The sequence below is a fragment of the Schistosoma mansoni genome, chromosome 1 (assembly GCF_000237925.1).
Source record: "Schistosoma mansoni strain Puerto Rico chromosome 1, complete genome".
Taxonomy (NCBI): Eukaryota; Metazoa; Platyhelminthes; class Trematoda; order Strigeidida; family Schistosomatidae; genus Schistosoma; species Schistosoma mansoni.
The window spans coordinates 17,705,480-17,723,996 of NC_031495.1; the positions used below are offsets into that span (position 1 = coordinate 17,705,480).

At 35.7% G+C, this 18,517-nt stretch overlaps 1 protein-coding gene across 1 annotated transcript; it reads right to left on the reverse strand.

Moving 5' to 3' along the window:
• Window positions 1-593: 593 nt before the first annotated feature.
• Smp_172780 (hypothetical protein) lies at window positions 594-17,983 on the reverse strand (the record flags this gene model as incomplete). The annotated part of the gene is made up of 8 exons (XM_018793496.1): window positions 594-1,332; window positions 1,889-2,051; window positions 4,772-4,880; window positions 6,347-7,393; window positions 11,570-11,714; window positions 11,804-11,916; window positions 14,720-15,394; window positions 17,915-17,983. The coding sequence occupies 8 exons, from the start codon at window positions 17,981-17,983 to the stop codon at window positions 1,035-1,037; spliced, it is 2,619 nt and encodes an 872-aa protein (XP_018648002.1). The 3' UTR covers window positions 594-1,034.
• Window positions 17,984-18,517: the final 534 nt, after the last annotated feature.

Here is an 18,517-nt window from a genome sequence, read left to right on the forward strand (position 1 = left end):
TGCAAACATGTACAAACCTTTTTAGCTGTTATGTTCATTCTTTAAATTTGCAACAACGTAGTCAGAAAATATTTTTTAAGTAAAAATAAAAAAACTATCAAACTACATAGCTTTCCAAATGTTTGCTTCTATTATACAATCTTAAAGCAAAAGTTAATCATTTTTATTGACCTTGTGTTGTACATTAATATTCTACATTTGAATATATCTGTTAAGTAGTGGTTCTTGACATATCTTTAGTTTTTATTTGAGCATTTCATGTTAATACATTGTTTCAAATATCACCATTTCAGTAGATAATATTAAGTTTATAGAAATCAAACAATCAGATCATTGAATTGCTATAAAGACAACATGTTTATATAAATTATATCTTGGGAAATAAAAAAGAGCTTTATCATAATAATTATATGAATAACGGAATACGTTATTAAATAAAATCTTTTTCACCAGGATCATCATGATATCGAATTGTAAAAAATTTGTAAAGAAAAGAAAAACAGATTTTTAGACATAAATTAAAAATAAAACAATATGGTTAGTTGTTGGTTGTTCGAAACAATAAAAAATGTTCAGAAAAATTAGCCTTCTTGATAATCTTTTTAAAAATATGAATACAAAATAAATGTTCATAGGGAAAGTGACATTTTAAATTCACAATATATAGATTCCCTTTTCTTAATCCACTAAATTTAGTGTACGAAGAAATGTACTGGAATATCACGGAAATGTTAACTTGCTGTTTGAAACATATGGACGAAAAATATTCTTTTTAATAAATTACCATCAGGTTCTACAGAAATCAGTTTATATTGGTGATTCGAAAGAATATTTATATGTAAGGCAAATATTAAATCCCTATTCTATAATTTCTTGATATGTATTTACCCTTAAACAATAGTTTAGACTAATTGTAGAACCATATGTTAGAAAGAATGATTTCCATTTTGATAATTACTCTGTTGTTATATGATGAGCAGTACTTGTTTATACCGAATCTTGTAAAGAGCTGTAGACGGGTTTTAATGTTTTTATCATTTATTTCGTTTGGTTTTCTTCTTAGATATAACCTTGTTTATATGAGAATATTTTTTTGAGTCTTTTCGAGACATGGTTACTTGATTGCGACATCCCTTCCCACCTTCCCAATGTGAAGATCGAGTCCCTGATAGCATCTTGTCACATCTTACACACGGTTTGTTAGTAGAAAATGGTTGTTCTTTAGAACAAAATCCACAAATCATACGAGTAGCCAGTTCCATTTCGTGTCCATCAACAGCAGAATTATCATGACAGACATCACATGGTTCCAGACGTCCGCAACAGGGAAACCTTTCAGAAGTAAAACAAAATTAAGTGAATGTTGTTGTCAATAAGGTTACGTTTTTTGTTCACTGTATACATTTTTATACTCTCAAGACAAAATAATAAAGCATGTGAACGTTATAAATTTTTTAAGTTGTTAGTATTCGTTTCAAACGTAAACTGTCAGGTCCTCTATATATAGCGCATTACTTTTCAAATGTCAAGCTGTTTATCAAGTCTAGCGAACCAAACATGTTTATAACACTGCGTAGGTTTCTGATTTCAGACAAACGGATGCTAATTGTTATCCTATAAATGCCACATCGGATATTCTTTGGATGTATGAGACATTGAAAGGTTTTTAACTAGATTAACTTTTCAAGCTGATTCCTAAATGCTTAATCACAATTAATTCAAGGTGATAGATGCATACACTGTTTGTCCATCAGTGTAACTTCCGAAAAAAAAAAGAATGGAGAAAGGTTGACGAACGAAATTTTTTAGCCCGTAGTATGCATAAAAATCTAGGTTGTTGAAAATGCTTGACACTAGCAAATATTGACTGAATGCATGTTAGACTTACCTCAGCCACCGATAGCTTTTGCGATAGTGTTTACAGCTGCCAAAGGCTGGCAAAGGTGATCCATCCTGGATAAGGGTGTTTTGAGCCGAATTCATTGTACGTCGCATTCTCCGGGAAATTTGAGACGAGTCTTGATTTGTGCCATCTATTTTCACACCCTTGGCTAACAATAATTTATGAAAATAAACAGTAGGGTGTTTGGAATAAACAATAACAAAGAACACTGACATTACAGAAGCTTTTGAGTAGAGCGCCTATTTTGCCTCTTTTTGGTCACCCAAGTACTACGTCTACTGCCGTGACGGAAGTAATGTCACAAACAACGTGGATGGCTCTAAGTGTTTATGGAGTCACAGGTTTGATTTGAACAGATGTGCTTTGGTTTTTCTAATTTACTTTAAATAATTGCTTCTACGAATTAGTTATGTAAGAATCCTGATACATGTTTTGGTAGGAAGTATGACGTATGTTACCTTTTGCAGCCGTCAGTTGCTCCTTATACCAGTTGGCAATGACTTTGTGACAAGGCGTCAAGCGAGAAAATCTTGCAGCCTCGATAGTATCCATTAAAACATCAACTGCCAGAACACATTTTTAGAGAAATATACGCAACACTGATGATTCAAAACCAAAGCCAGTGGTAATTGTGTTCAGGTTTTCCTTAGTGTTTGAATAAAGCCAGAACAAACATTGATGCAGAATAATTTGGATTCATTATATTTTGTGGTTTTTCATCAGCTGCTTACAACCATATATACATTGAAAGTTAACATTGAGGTAAGATATAATGTGGAACAATTGACACGAATGAACGAAAAGAATTAGAATGATAAAGGTTACCGACAGATTAGAGGTCATTTGGTGTTGGAATTCAAAAACATTTAAATGAGGTCTGGAGACAGATAAGATAGTGTGATAATTTTAGAAGTTATGAAGGGTGTAGCAAGATTACTGAAATTAAAAATTGATAAGATGGGTTACGAAATAATTTAACAGCATTTGAAGAGTTTACATAAGTTAAAAGAATTAAGTGAATAGAAACGTATGAGTGAAGGGATTGTTTTGGTGTACATAAAATAGGAACTAGTTAAGGGAAGACCACACACAAAAAATAATAATGACAGAAATAATTTACCAAGTTAGTGATAAGTTTATTACTGTCTCTCTGGATACATAAATCAGGTTTGAATTTCTTTATGATGAATTCAAATTATTCTGCATCGCTTGTTCTGGCTGTAATCAAATTCAGAAAGGGGACCAATTGCACGAAATTTCCTTAGTGTTCATTTGAAAAACTACGAGAAAAACCAAAATGGTCCTCTTAATGCACTTTATTTTTTCTGTAATCCCAGCGATCACCATATCTGCTTTCTTTCTTTACATCTTCCAAATGACAGGTTGTTTTATGAGGTAAGCGACATAACGACAGAACCTTTCCAAAAATACCGTTACCAAAAGCGAAAATAAGGTAGGGTATTGCATTATGCGTGAACTCAATTAGTGAAGGAATAATTTGTATGATTTATCTGGTTTTTGATTATTATTAACTGGTCAGAATAAGTGGAATATTTCAGCTTGCTAAATGTCATTTTAACACTAGATGACTATTTTTAAAGTACCAGTTAGATTAAATTATTCACGCATGAAAATAACTTCAGCGTTTAAATGATACGTCAGTTTAAGTCATATACTCACTAGGTATTTGTAGATTTTATGCAACAATAACTCTGATGTAGCTGATTTCGTTCGACTTTTTTAATTTGTTGCATCTGCCTGATATGTTTCACTTTGTCTGGCCCCCGGTTAGCTTTTTCACAACTAAATAGTAATAACGACTTTATTCAATACTGCGAGTTTTGGTAAAGCCAAGAATTTTCAGGATCAAATTACATGATACCTATTAATTTAAGATTTCATCATAGTGTCTATAGACCTTAAACGACAAAGTAACTGATCAGTATTTTTTCTCTCGATAGTTCCCAAATTCTTTATAGTTTTAACACTGCAATCATTAGACAGTTTTAGGCATTACATTTCAAGTAGTATACAGCCTTTGTAATTTTTACTTTATATAGTGAGTGGAAAACAGGTTGTAAGATACAAAATGGACGGTACTGAAACTCTATAGGTTTTACCAGCATGGACGGGAGTGATTTTCCAAGGCTTTAATCTCAATAAACTACGGTATCTATCAACTTCAGGCTGATTCTTATGACTTAATAGGTCTAACTTTCATAATACTTTATGCAGAAGTGAACAGTCAAATGAATGATTTTCTCTAATTTATGATATGTATTATGGTTTACGAGTTTATAACTTCGATAAAAGGTCAATGTAGCTACTAAATTTTATAAAATGGTCGGTGGGCGTTGAAACGTAATGACGTTATGAACTTATATTGGATGACTTTGCAAATAAGTCCGATATGGACGAAGTATCAGTTGATTAAATGCTTTGATAACTTTTGAAGTAGTTTTCAGCAAATATCACTACATATGAAACAAGATGGAACGACTGCTTTGCTCTTTTCTGAAACCTATTAGCATTGTAAGAAGAAGCCAGAATCTCTCAACTCTGCAACAAACAAATGATATCTTAATCACCGTTCATTTAGAGTTTCCAATTTTAACTACTAAGATTTTATCCGTAACTTATCTCCCATTCCCGTCCTTTTTATTACGAGATCGCGGAATATGTGTTTTACCTAAGAAGTGAATTTGTTCTAGCTTTATCTGAAAAATAAATAAGAGGGAGTATTAAAAACAAAAAAATATGTTTAAAATCAAAGATACATAAGGTAGAAATATTGTATTCAATAGCATAAAATATAAATTTCGAATTTTTTTTAACCTTGCTATATATAAAATATTATGCGGTACTTACAATTTGAAGGCTGTTTTAATAATTCCAATTGAAATTTGCTAAATTCTAGTCCAGTCAAAGAGTGACAATTGAAGCAGCGTCGTGTAAGAGGAGAGCCAAAATCAAGTCCCTGTTAGAAGAAAAAAAGTTTAAATATATGAAAGGGTCATTTTGGGGAAAAATCAGATACAAAGCACCATTAATTGGCACTAACAATTTACTGAACAGGAAACCAAACCTAACACGTTCCAACGAAGATCCACGTTACACAAGTGCACCTAATACTCTTGTAGAGCTTAAAAATACAAATGAAATCATTAGTAACAAAATATAATATCAGTGGCAACCATCGGATCGATAATGAAAATATTGAGCTAATTAGAAATGGCTTCTTCAAATACAAAGGAAGGTGAGTAGCTGAAGTGTGTGATACACTGATAAACCCTACTGGGCTAATAATTGCTTAATACTATGTGTGCGGTCGGTGACCAACAATGGGTTCATACGCCATCTGTTTCCTCAAGATCCTATAGCCCATTTGTACGACTGGTTTGGAATCAGGGTTTTCCAACTCACTTAGGTGGATCCCCCGTACGCACCAATCCGGTTCAAGAGATAGACATTTACTTTCCCTCTTCTAAATTTTGTAAACAACACCCTCGCCTCGAGAAAGCAAAGAGTAAGACTTCCCTGGCAGTGCCTATATTCGCGTGGACATATGGAAGCATTTCAAGAGGAAGAACAGGTTCTTCTCGCCCTTGGCCAAACGAGGGCGTTTTGAGGCTCTAGCATAGGACTCCTCAATAGTTCACAACTACGATTCCCCTAGGATCTTTAGGTATCGGGACGAGCACTTAGCCTTCATACTACTGAGTGGATATCCAGTGGTTTGTTTCTGTAAGTAAAATCAATCTGCGATTCTGCGCAACCAACGTTCAACTGGATTGGTGGATAACCGCCTCGCTCCCTACACGACTGAACTCCTCTAGTCGCGGCTTCTCACCAAGACTCCAGAAACCACTTCTAGAAATTAGTCACCGATAAGCGGGGCGATTACTAATAGTTAGTATGGTTATGCGAATTCTCTCCCTGAAGGAATAGTGCATACGAACTGCAGAGTAGTTCACACTACAATTGTTCACTTTCACACCTACTCGTATACACATAAATACACAAAAATATGCTTCATCTTTGATCTGAATAACATATTATGTTGTGGTTCAACATTCATGTATTAAAGTTCTAATTCTTTGTTCCTTGTACTAATTAAACATGCATCAGTTTGCAAAAGGTTATTTGTTCTCTGACAAAACAAGGTACCCTGAGTGGTGGGACACTAGAAGTTCAATTTTCTACTCATTTAAATATTACAGTCAGATTATTTTTGTCAAAATAAAAAACTTGCGACAAAATATTTAATGTTAAAATAACCTCTGAACCAATCTAATGAGTTCAAGAAAAGTACTTCCTTTCAGTGTTCGAAAGAGTTATATTGAGAACTATTCCATAGTACATACTACTTTGTTGTGTAGAACTTTACAAGCTATTCTTATGATAGACATAATGAGGAATAAAAAATCAGCACAAAAAACTCACAGTAACTAGCACTGAATTGAAACATCCGGTACATAAAATAATGCCATCAGACTGTTTCGGTGGAACATCATCAGCAATACAACCTTCTAAATGTAGAGTCCCAACATTGTTGTCAAATGCATGGGCTAGACTAGACTGGAAAAGTAAACTGAATTTTTGATGGCAACGTGCACAATGAGTTGTGTATGGTGGGAGTGAACGTAAAAGTCTACACGCTGTATTAGGATCATTAAAATTATTCATAGCTCGCGCCCCATGAAAAGTGAAAAGCCACTGGAAAGATAAACGACAACGCGTACAATGTAGAGAAACAGAAAGTCGACGTTGTATGTATGTTCCCGCTTTACCGAATAGCCTAAGACCGCTCATCAATAATTTCTGCGTACCAGGAGTGGTTAGTGAAGAAGAACCATGGAGATTTCCACATGGAACTTGCGATTCATCATCATATGAGGTTTTAACATCTTCACACCCAGAACCAGGATCATTAACATCCTCATCAGTGCTGCTAGATTCTAACACCGATTCACTAGTTTGTGAACTAACATTATTATCACTCCCAATTGACGATTGGTCCCTGTTATGTGAATTTTGATCACCATTGTGTGTTTCTTCTGATTGGTCTTTCAGTATAACAGGAGGAATTAAACCAATCATAATATCATGATCTAATATTGAGTCAGTTGGAAAATCATTCTCAGTTGTCGGGTTACGTATATTGAATACAATTCCTTTATCTGAATGGATTGAAGAGTTATTATAACCTCTATTTATGCTAGGTATTTCACTTTCCAATAGGGTTTTACCACTTTCAACAGCTGATAGATTACTATCAGAATATGAATTAGGGTTAAATGATTTAAGATCTAAGATTTCCTTATCAAGCAAAACAGGAGTCGAACCAGTTGCATTATCATAACTTGACGGCGAATTTCTGTCATTATCCTTATTATTTGACTGGCAGTGAGAAATAACATCAGCATTGTTTTTAGTTAACAATGGAGATAAATCTGAATCCAGTTTTTTATTTTCTAAAAACGCTTTATACTTGAGAAAATAAAAAGAAACAATAATTAAAATAATTATGACTATCCAATAAAAAAAATAAAAGAATCTACACATTTATATGAAATTTTAAGAAAATAAATACCTAGTATGATACATGAAATATACTGCAAGCTATTTATGATAAAGTAATATTTTGTTACGAAATAAGATTGTGCGAACGATGTTTGTACACCATTCAACACTGAAAGATCTACATATGAGTATAACTGAAAAATAAAGACACAATGCATAACAAAATAGCTCATTGGACTATATGAAGCAAGAACAGCTAAGCTTATTACATCGGTTAAATTAGTTGGATTTAAATGTAATAAGCGACAATTTCATGAAGCGCCTCTGTATATAGCCAAAATATCTTGTATACAGTAAAATAAATGCATTCATTTTTTGTATCGCCACAACGTGAAAGAAGAACGGATAAATGATATTTATCATTATTAGCAGTTTGAAATTGCCAATAAGTGAAAAAAAAACAGAAACATTTTAATCACTTTTCTCTATTACTTTGATGAAGCAATTAGGATTAAAAGGTGGATCGACAGTAAAAACAATTCTTTTTTATTTATTGACAAATACAAACTAAACTTCACCCGTAGCTCTTCTAGGGCTACTGCCTTTCCCAAGCCCAGCTAAGAGAGGAGGGTTGGGCATAGGATCGACAATCCCATCCCGTAGAAAACAACCTTGCTAAAAAACGCCAACCAGAATAGACAATTTAAACCATTTAAATACTGCCCTGGAATTTGAAGGAAGAATAATCACGCATCATGATAAAAACCGAGATTCTTGTGAAATCACGAGGTTAATGCCCCTTCTCACAATCACAACAACAATTTTTATAGGTACATTGAACGTCTAGACAATGTAGGAGATCTAGAGTACCCACTAAACAGCTGAGGAAATGAGGAGGCACAACATGGTGGTTCTCGGAATCAGTGACACTCATTGGACTCAAGCTAGACACTAAAGGTTAAGTACGGGGGGGATGCTACTGTACTCCGGTCACGAAGAGGAAAATGCTCCACACACTCAGGGAGTTGCTCTAATGGTGTTCAAAGGAGCACGAAATGCGTTTATAGGATGGAAGTCTAATAGACTCATGATCATCAAAGCCTCCTTCAAAACAAAAGGAGGGAGTCACAATGAATGTTATCCAATGTTATGCACCCAACAATGATAGCGATGAGGACGATGAAGGTCAGTTTTATGAGAGGCTGCAATCAATCATAATGAAGTACCCAATAAACGACCTAACACTTCTGATGAACGATCTAAACGCCAAAGTCGGAATGGAAAACAACGGTTATGAAGATATCATATGGTGACATGGACTAGGAGAAAATAATGAAAATGGGGAGAGCTTCGCAGATCTATGTGCATTAAACAAACTGGTTATAGGTGCTACAATATTTCCACACAAACGCATACACAAAGCTGCATCGATCTCACCGGATCGCACTGCACAGAACCAGATAGAACATATTTGCATCACTAAAAAATTCACAAGGTCAGTGGAAGACTTGAGAACCTTAAGAGGAGCTGACATAGTTTCAGATCATCACCTCGTGGTTGCCAAGATGAAACTGAAGCTAAAGGGGCATTGGAAAACTGGACAAACAGCATTACGAATGATCAATACATCCTTCCTTCGAGATATTGACGAACTCAACGAATTCATGATAACTCTCAACAACAGGTTCCAAGCTTTACAGGATTTACTGTAAGAAGCAGAAACTACTATGGAGGACAACTGGGAAGGAATCAATCACTGAAATTCAGGGAAAGAAAGATTTTCAACAGAGTATGGTTGAACCGGGTGAAAAATTCAGTAGACTCCCAACTTCGATGTCAGAAGGCTGGACTCCGTAGGTATCGATCGTGCACAGACTAAATTAATTGAATGGAACTCGTCACTTCATCAACTTCATCGAATATGAGGAGCTTGACGGTGTGGACAGGAGAATATGATGGAAACTTTTTCGACTCCATGGTATGAGTAGCTGAGAAGATTGTAAAGATTATCCGGAACTCATACGACAGACTACAGTGCAAAGTGGTGCATGGAGGACAGCTGATGGACGCATTTCTAGTGAGAACCGGTGTCCGACAAGCCCTCTTACTCTCATTATTTCTCATTCTTCTAGTGATTGACTGGATTATGAAGACCGCGACATCTGAGGGGAAGCACGGAATGAAATGGACAAGTTGGATGCAATTAGACGGTTTGGACTTCGCAGATGACCTGAGCCTTCTATCTCATACACATCAGCAAATACAGGTCAAGACAACCAGTGTAGCAGCAACCTCTGTAGTAGTAGACCTCAACATATACAAGGAAAAAAGCGAGACCCTCAAGTACATACAACACGGAGAACATCAACACAATCACACTTGGTGGGGAAACTCAAGATACTCGATGTCCATTGGTCGGACACTAACAGCAACAACCTACTGTAGGAGAGAACAAACCAGCTTCGAGCTGATGAGGAGATTGTGAAAAGATGCTGGAAGTGGATGGGACACACATTGAGGAAATCATCAAACTGCATCTAAAGCCATCGCTAACTTGGTATCATGAATGAAAACGGAAAAGAGGAAGACCAAAGAACACATTACTTCGGGAACCGGAAACAAACATAAAAGGGATAAATGGGGACTGGAAAAAATTGGACAGGACTGCCCAGGACAGAGTTGGATGAAGAATGCTGGTGAGCGGTTCATGCTCCTCCACGATGGGGAAACAGGTGTAAGTAAATACAAACTTCTAATTATAATGACTATAATCACTGATTTTGAATCTTTTTGGAAATATCTTGTCAGTATAAAAGCTGAACAACTGAAATATTGTTGGCTGGTACCATGTGACTTTGATATCATTTCACCATCTACTTATTACAACTTGTTTGATCGCGTATATAAATATGGGGTACATCTTATCGTTTGACCTAATTCACATACATGGTTATCGAGAGTTGTGGATACTGATCATGTGTTTAATGAACTAATATACACAGTTTGATTTCATGCTGCCAGCATATTAGTTAAGGCATTTTAAGTGGTTGGTTCGGTTTTGTGCGCTGCTAAGTTAACACGCTGAAGATTCTATCGTTCCACTTACTAGGTCATCGTACGTTTTTATACACAACTTAAAAGTTAACCTAACGTTTAATTTTCAAAAAAAATAACAAACGAACTGTTGGAGATTAACAGAAGACCCATGATTTTTTGATAACACTATTATCACCGTGATGTTGACAAGAAATAACATGTTACATCAAGTTAAATGAGTAGATCATAAGTGTCAGATTTTCAACACAACTGATCTCCAATTGGGGAACTATGAGCTCTTGAAAAAAAAATGGAATGGTGAATAAAAATATCTAGTCAAATAATTTAACGCTTCCTTGCAGACAATAACGGATTAACCTCTATACTTTCCAATTTTTTTTACTAACTAGGTTTACAGATACTACACAAACATATTAAGTTAAAATAAAATCGCAAAAAACTTCAGTAGAAACCTCATTATTCATGAAATCAAAGGACTATTGCTCCGTATTTTGAAGCGAGTTTAGTGACAACCCCAGAACTGGTGAGTGATTTCTGAACATTGTACATGAGTAAACCTATGATATTGGAAACACTTGTTAACACAGGTAATTGACAATAGCCACACTTTGGTTGGTCGATATTGACAGAAATCTGGTTAATTTTTCTGAGTCTGATAGTTTGAATTGATGGTTTTACTCCAATGCAATAAGTAAAGATTTTACAAAATCGTTGAAAATATACGTCAAACCTATCTTGAGGTAAAAGTTACAAAATACTCAAATAGCAAACAGATTTCATATTCGAGTGAGATATTAGATAAAATTTAAAGTTCTTATTTGATTGTCAGCTCCTAACCCCATGGTAGAAAGAATAGTAATAGGGTTAAAATAGAAAAATAAATCTGAGTATGTTAGGCCTTCTTCTGACATCCTCATTCGTAATTTACGCATTGAAACCAATCGACTGACTAGTTTACAAGTACAATGACAGTTCTTCTGCTAATGCTATCCATAACAAGACTTAAAAGATAATCTAAGTTTAAAACATTGGACACAAGTACGCAAAGTAACACCTGTTTCATAATTAACATAAAAACGAACTTACTTTACGTAATCCTTCAGTGAATAATTCTCCCAAGTTACGATCAAGCCACAAAAGGAGAGGACGCAGGTATAGCTCTAGACGATTCATTCGTTCCATACATTGGTGCTTACATCTAACCCAAGAACCGATTGCTTTATTCAAATGGCTGAGTAAAAACAATATATGAACGGATATAAATGTATACGGTCACTAGAAATGATGCAAATTACTAAAAAAAATAAGATAAACACTTACTCAACTAAGATAACGGGTAAATGTTCTTGCATTACCACTGAAATTCGAAGTTGTTCTTTGGGATACATTTGTGGGATGAGAATATTCAACACTATCTCACGAACATCGTAGACCTAGAATACGAGTAGAAACAGTATTCTATCAGATAATATCACGGTGAGCTATTTTTCCAAGTCAAATCATACGTAAACGACCTCAAGAAGGTTACAACAATATGAACTCGAATAACAAAGAGTAAAGTTACAAAGCAGTTGCTACGTCGAACTGTTTAATTCTCAAAAACAAAACAAGTTTGAACCCTGCTCAACCAGTTTTGGTTAGAATATTCAGATAATATCACTAGCCTTCACTTTAAAATGTGCAACTTAAAGTCGAGTAGGTAAATTCTTAAGTGGCAAATGACTCAAACCATTAACCATCTAGATTAGGAACAAAGAATCGGCGGTTTCCTGTAGCCGGTGCTTTGGTTATAAAAACCTCGTGTCAGTAAATGTACGTACACAACTACATTAGTATACATTAAAAGGAATTTATTTATCGGTCTAAACTGCAATATTTTTTAATACAGATGAAAACAAGCATAAAAAAATGGAAGTTCGCTATTTTAAACTGTAGTGGATGTAATCAGCAGGCTGCAGACAATTTTAAAGTATGCAGATGGTATAATGGATGTAAACTGACGCTGACTGTCAGGTCTTGATATTACGGGCTGAACTAGAAAATGTTTCGAAGGGTTTTTGATTACGATCCTTTTCGTGTACGTATGTGTACATAAGTGTCACCTTATTCAACAAAAATCAAGCTGTTTTCCAACGAACTGTACTGTCTCTTGAAATCTATATATTCCAAGGCTTATGTCAGAAACTGGGTTTTGTGAATAACCGTCAGTTGACTACGCTGCGAATCTAAACAGAAAGAAGACTACATATACAAAGTCGTAAAATATTGTACATCCAGTGCAATAAATTAGTGACCATTTTTCGTACCAGTTATCTTGTTTCCTCAAATGCCCTGAAACGGCCGAGAGGGGGGAGAGTCCGCTCTCCCTCTCGAAATGCTCTCACATGGCCACGCGTATATAGCTTCTGCCACGGAAGTCCTACTCACTACCTTCTCGCACCAGGGTATTGTTTACAAAATTGAGAGTACGAAAAGCGAATGTCCGGCGCTTTAACCGGGTTGGTGGACACGGAAAGTTCACCTAGGGGAGTTGGAAAACCCAGATTCGAAACCAGTGGTGCACATGGGCTCCAGTATCCTGAGGGAGAAAATGGCGTATGAATCAATCGTTGGTCACCGGCTACCATGGGACTGCATCTCTTCACGATGCCCCACTGCGTTGTGGATCATACCTTTAGGTCAAAGGCTTCGGGTGTGGCCCCCTGAGAAAACCACCTGCTTCATTTTGAGCACCTGAGCAGTATAACAGCCCTCACACAAATCAAATGAGATTTGTGCGGCGCATGTATATCTGGTGCCCTATTGTACCAATATTTGTGTTTCAATAAATAAATACCTGCAATATAACTCACGTTAAAGTTTCTGCATATAAATAAGATTAGTCTTTTGAATAACCACAAACGATTTTATTTCCCGTATTAAAGTGAAAGTTTAGTTCATGTGCACTGGCTGAACTCGTTCATAGATAATTCATTTAATCAACCAACGACACAAAAGCAAAAAATATTACCAAATATTTGAGTGTCGTCACATCGACTTTCAGAAACGATAGTTTTCATTGCACGACATTTTTAAATGCCACTTCCTCCGATTTACAATACTTGATTTAAACTGTATTACTAACCTTAATAATGGTTGGATTTGTCCGTAACTAACTATAGTCGTTGTATTCGTATAACTAGTTGAGGGAGGGATTATTTACCTCATATAAAACTCCGTTATATAGCCTATATGCCGTAAGACTATATCAGATGCTAGAGGTGTTCGATAATAGAGATAACCCAACTTTTTTCTAACAACAAATGTGGAAGAATTTCATATGCCAACTAATTAGTATTTTTTGCATATTTATCACTCTGATCTTAGAAATATAGAGTTATTTCATACTATTCATTCGATAAAGTTGGCATACTGAAAAGTTTCTTCAAAAACTCTAACAGGTAAAATCTCAAAGTAAAAAACAAATTTTATATGATATACAGTAACAATATATTTCGGAAATAAAGATTAGGTAATCAGAAAGACGTATAGATCGCATGTGTTGTACACAACAGCACTCAGGAAATGAATAAAATAACCGTGACATTACCTTGAGTAATCAATGCGAAATGAGAGAAATAATATGTGCACGTTCAAGATAGAATTTGTAAGATTCCCGATTTTATCAGGTTAAAGTATAATCCAGTTGAAATATGAAAGAGAGAAGTATTTATCGGTACATTGAACAGTATTTCGCCTCCTAATAATTACTTTTACCAGTACTCGAAACAATAATCTAAGTTATACTGCTCTACAATACTTACTTACAATAGTAATTTACTTAGTCTTGTAGTTACATTACTTTTATCTTCGACTATCATGAAGTATATCTTAAAACAGTCTTAAAACTGACTTGATGGCAAAACAAGCCAATGATTTGCAAGTCTAAACCAAGTATTAGTTTTCAAAATAAGTAGACACCACACTACCCCCTACGAGTATATAAGATGCTCAGTGTTTATTATATGTATCCATTTATCTAAACCTTTTGACACAAGAGACAAGAATTCTTGGACCAACAGTATGGGCAAGCATGTGGTCGGAAGCACGAGATTTCGGTTTTTTTGTAAAGGGACATTTTTGACCAAGTGAGTTTAAATGTCGAGATGATCTCAAGTCTAAAATGGCTAGACTAGTGTATTTATTGCAATGACCATTTAAGTTTGTTTTATATTCACCATTAACAAAATGACTAACCCAATCGGGATCTGTGGAGGAGAATCTGACACAAAACATATGATAGTTTTCATTTGATTCAACTTCACATAATTTGTCTGGAGGAAATTGTTTTTTTAGGCGTTCCAACTCAGAATGATTAAGATTATAAATTTCCGCCTTTGAAGCTGCTTGAAAATCAGTCGTGTTTACAGAAGCATATTTCTGGAAGGGTGGTCTCACATAGTTACAATTGTTTCTATTAAGGCATGTAGATGACAAAGTTTTGTTTAGATTAGATTTCATAACCGACGTAAGTGATGCTTCGGAAATACCATTTTCTTTGCCGTGTGATATTTCATTAGTTGTAGACTCCAGAGCTTCGATATTAATGTGTACTCCTGTCACCTTTTTTGTGGCTCGATATTCTTTCAACGTAATCCCACTATTGTTTTGAACGTCAATATCATGGGAGAAACTGCACTTGTCACCATATTTACACTGATTATTTGCATAAAATAGGCAAGGCTTTTTGATTAAGTTGACAACGTTCGGTTTAACAGACGGATCATGCCAAAAATGACAATTGTATCCATAAGGGCACCAACCGTCAGAGGCAAAAGTACGACAACGAACCTTCGGGTGCGTAAAGGTGCACTCGTTCCCGTTTCTACAACAACCAGCTTGATAGTAGTAGCAAACAGGTGGAAAAGGCATCTAAAGAATGAATGAAAACAAGTATACAGGCTGGACTAACTAATATATATCAGTATGAGGATTTTTGTCAAACGTAGTGTATTTAGTTAGCAGTACATGCACTGTAAGTAAGCATATTTACATATTCACAGCTAAAAAGAGCTGCCTAGATAGTTCCAAGGACTTTCTGATGCAATTGCATTTATGCTCAGCCCCATGAATGTGGGGACCTTTTATGGTCTTTCTCAAAATCCTTTAAAAATTCGTGGTTTTCTTCAATCTGAGGAAATATTGTGCACATATCCACACAAGCGAATAACGAGAAAACAGGGAGAATTCTGTTTTCGCAGTTAATGCTTTTCGCCTTTGAGTTCAGTTCGTAATTCCATCTTTATTTTGCATAATGAAGGCAACGTTAAGCACCAAATGAGAAAACTGTGAACGAAACAACATCGAACTTACGGTCACGGTAAAAAAAGTCAGTGAATTTTAAGTTAGCCCGCCGTTTCGTTTCAGCGACCTTGAACGGCCTGACAAGAGGCGGTCATTCTGTATTGGAGTTGTTTAGGGTCTATCGGAAGTCCGCTTGATTGTACGAATATCATGTTTTCTCGTATTTGAGTCGTGTTTTGCTGCATTAAATTCACGAAATCGATGCGAAAAGCGTTAATTTGGCTTTCTGTGTTTTGTAGTGTACAATTTGGCTGTTTTGTTGCTTCGTAACTTGACCTGGGATACCAATTACCCCACTGAACCTCCCCCAGGTTGTGAGTAACAAATACGTCAGGATAATAATAGACTACAATAAACACCATGTAACAAGCACAAACATCACTAAAATTGTCATGTGAAGGAAAAATGCTCTAAATAGATAATAAAGGACGCCATCACAAATCCGCGACATGTAACATGTGAGCGAGAACCAGTGGCATGACTTTTCAACTATGCCGAACTTACGTGCAGCCGTCAATTGGAAAGTGATCCAAGTCCCTGATCGGATTGTTATTCATTGATTTTTAAAAGGATTTAAGTTAATGGCAATTACATGTAAACTCTCGTGGCCGATTCGTCACTTAGTAAGCCTTCGGGGAAATTCTTACCACACTTATCATTTATTCTAAATTATTCTACATCTTTGTTTTAAACTGTCAATATTCCATACTACGATCCTATACTTCTGACTTCAGATTCTCTATTAATGAGCGACTTCTTCATTACTCCATAACTAATACAAAACTTAGGTTCCGGCTTATTGTGGAAATATCTAGTTGTAGATATTATTCTACTTGTTATTGGCTTGGGCATGATCTCGTACTAAGCTAAGTGCAAAACAGCCTTTAGAGGAAATCTTGAACTCTTAAGCCCATTCTTGACTAAATTAACGGTAGATTTTTCCACTTAATATCTTGTAGTTTTATTAGACCTCATTTTGGATTATGAAAAGATAGTGTTTCCTTCTTAACTCCAAAATGCTGGGAATACTCTGGAACGGTCCAAAGGGCGAATAAAAGAAGCCACTTTGAAGGCCTAAATACAAGTGTCATGGAGAGCTTCTTAAGCTACATGATTTCTACTTATCAAACAAATGAACCACTCAATAACTAGTAGCGTACTGAACACTCTTGGTCATTCCCTAAAACAATGTCTATTACCGAGGTATGTGGTCTATGTCGATGAGTGGAGACCTACTGCAGTTGGACGGGAATGGCGTAACTCTACAAGTTATATCTAAGCCAAAAACTCCAAATAATATCCAACGTGAACTAATCTTTTGTTGTGTGGGGGTTCTAATGCTAATCTGATGACTGTATAGCACTAACAGAGCTATTGCAGAATTATATTAGTCAGGCCAGGTTCAAGAGGCAGTGTGCGACCACTACCATATGCATCCGTCCATGACGTTCAACCTATTGCTTCTCGTTGTTCGTCCGTGAAGTTGATGGAGAATGATAAACTGTTCGGTATTCAACAGTCTGAATTTCGAATGATTTGGTTAGCAGTCAATGCCATTCCCATAGCGATACGATACCTACTTTCCTCAATTAAGACACAAATTCGTGGGTCGGGCCTGGAAGTTATGTTCGAAACATAGCAAACTGGACTGTCAGCAAACCATTTTTGTAGAATTAGTGCATTCATAGAATTCGTGGCCGAGCGAGGCAGTCCCACAAATCCCCTATAAGTTCTTCAAGGGAAGACTCAATGTATCCTCAAGGACCCAGAACAATATTTCACTGCAATTTAATAATATCACGTTTTTTTCTTGTTAAATATACTTTGATTCCTACCTGAAGGAACTTCCAAGTAAGAAAGTTTGATTGGAAGAAGGTTATGCTATTTCACCTACAGATATTTGACTTTAATATGGTACCTCATGTATGCGTTGTGATCAGCTGTTTTATTAATAATCTGAGGACTGCTGTCTTCCATGAAAGTATAGTCTTTTAAATAAGCGAACAACAGGACTTCGTTATTTTTTCGAAATCATTACTATTTTTTGGTAATAATGGATTAACGAGTAACATGCCTAGACATTTTTACCTGTGGATCTGTTTGAGATATGTGTGCTATTGACAAATTTGAGTTAACCAGGAGTAAACTTGCTTGCATGGCGCCGCTGACCCAATTAACAAACTTAGCGATCGGATCTCTCGAATCACTTCAATCTATTTTGTTGTTCATGTCGAATATGCCTTCCCTGGGACAACATTACTAGTGCTTTGAATATTTCTAGGTTATCAGTTCAGTTATAACCATCAACATGGATCGTTTGTTCTGTTTTTCACTTACTATTAAACCACAAATAAAATATCCACCTGTCAAATGTTCAGTTTGACACGTAATTCTAGGAGCATCTCAAGGGTTTACTTGCGGGTTATATTACCTCAAACGTATTTGAAGTGTATTCAATTTCAACTGACTTTTAGTAACATAGGTTCATAACCAAACGAGCTTTGAGGTCAGACATATGGTGAATGAATATCATATACTAACCTTTGAACATTTTGACAAGATTGGAAACGGTAAACTCTTGGACACTTAATCAATACGGTATGGCTCGAACATGCAGGGATGGTCACTTTATGTAAGTTCTCGGTCCACATATCAAATACTTTATTCTATCCTCAGCCTACATGCATTCTC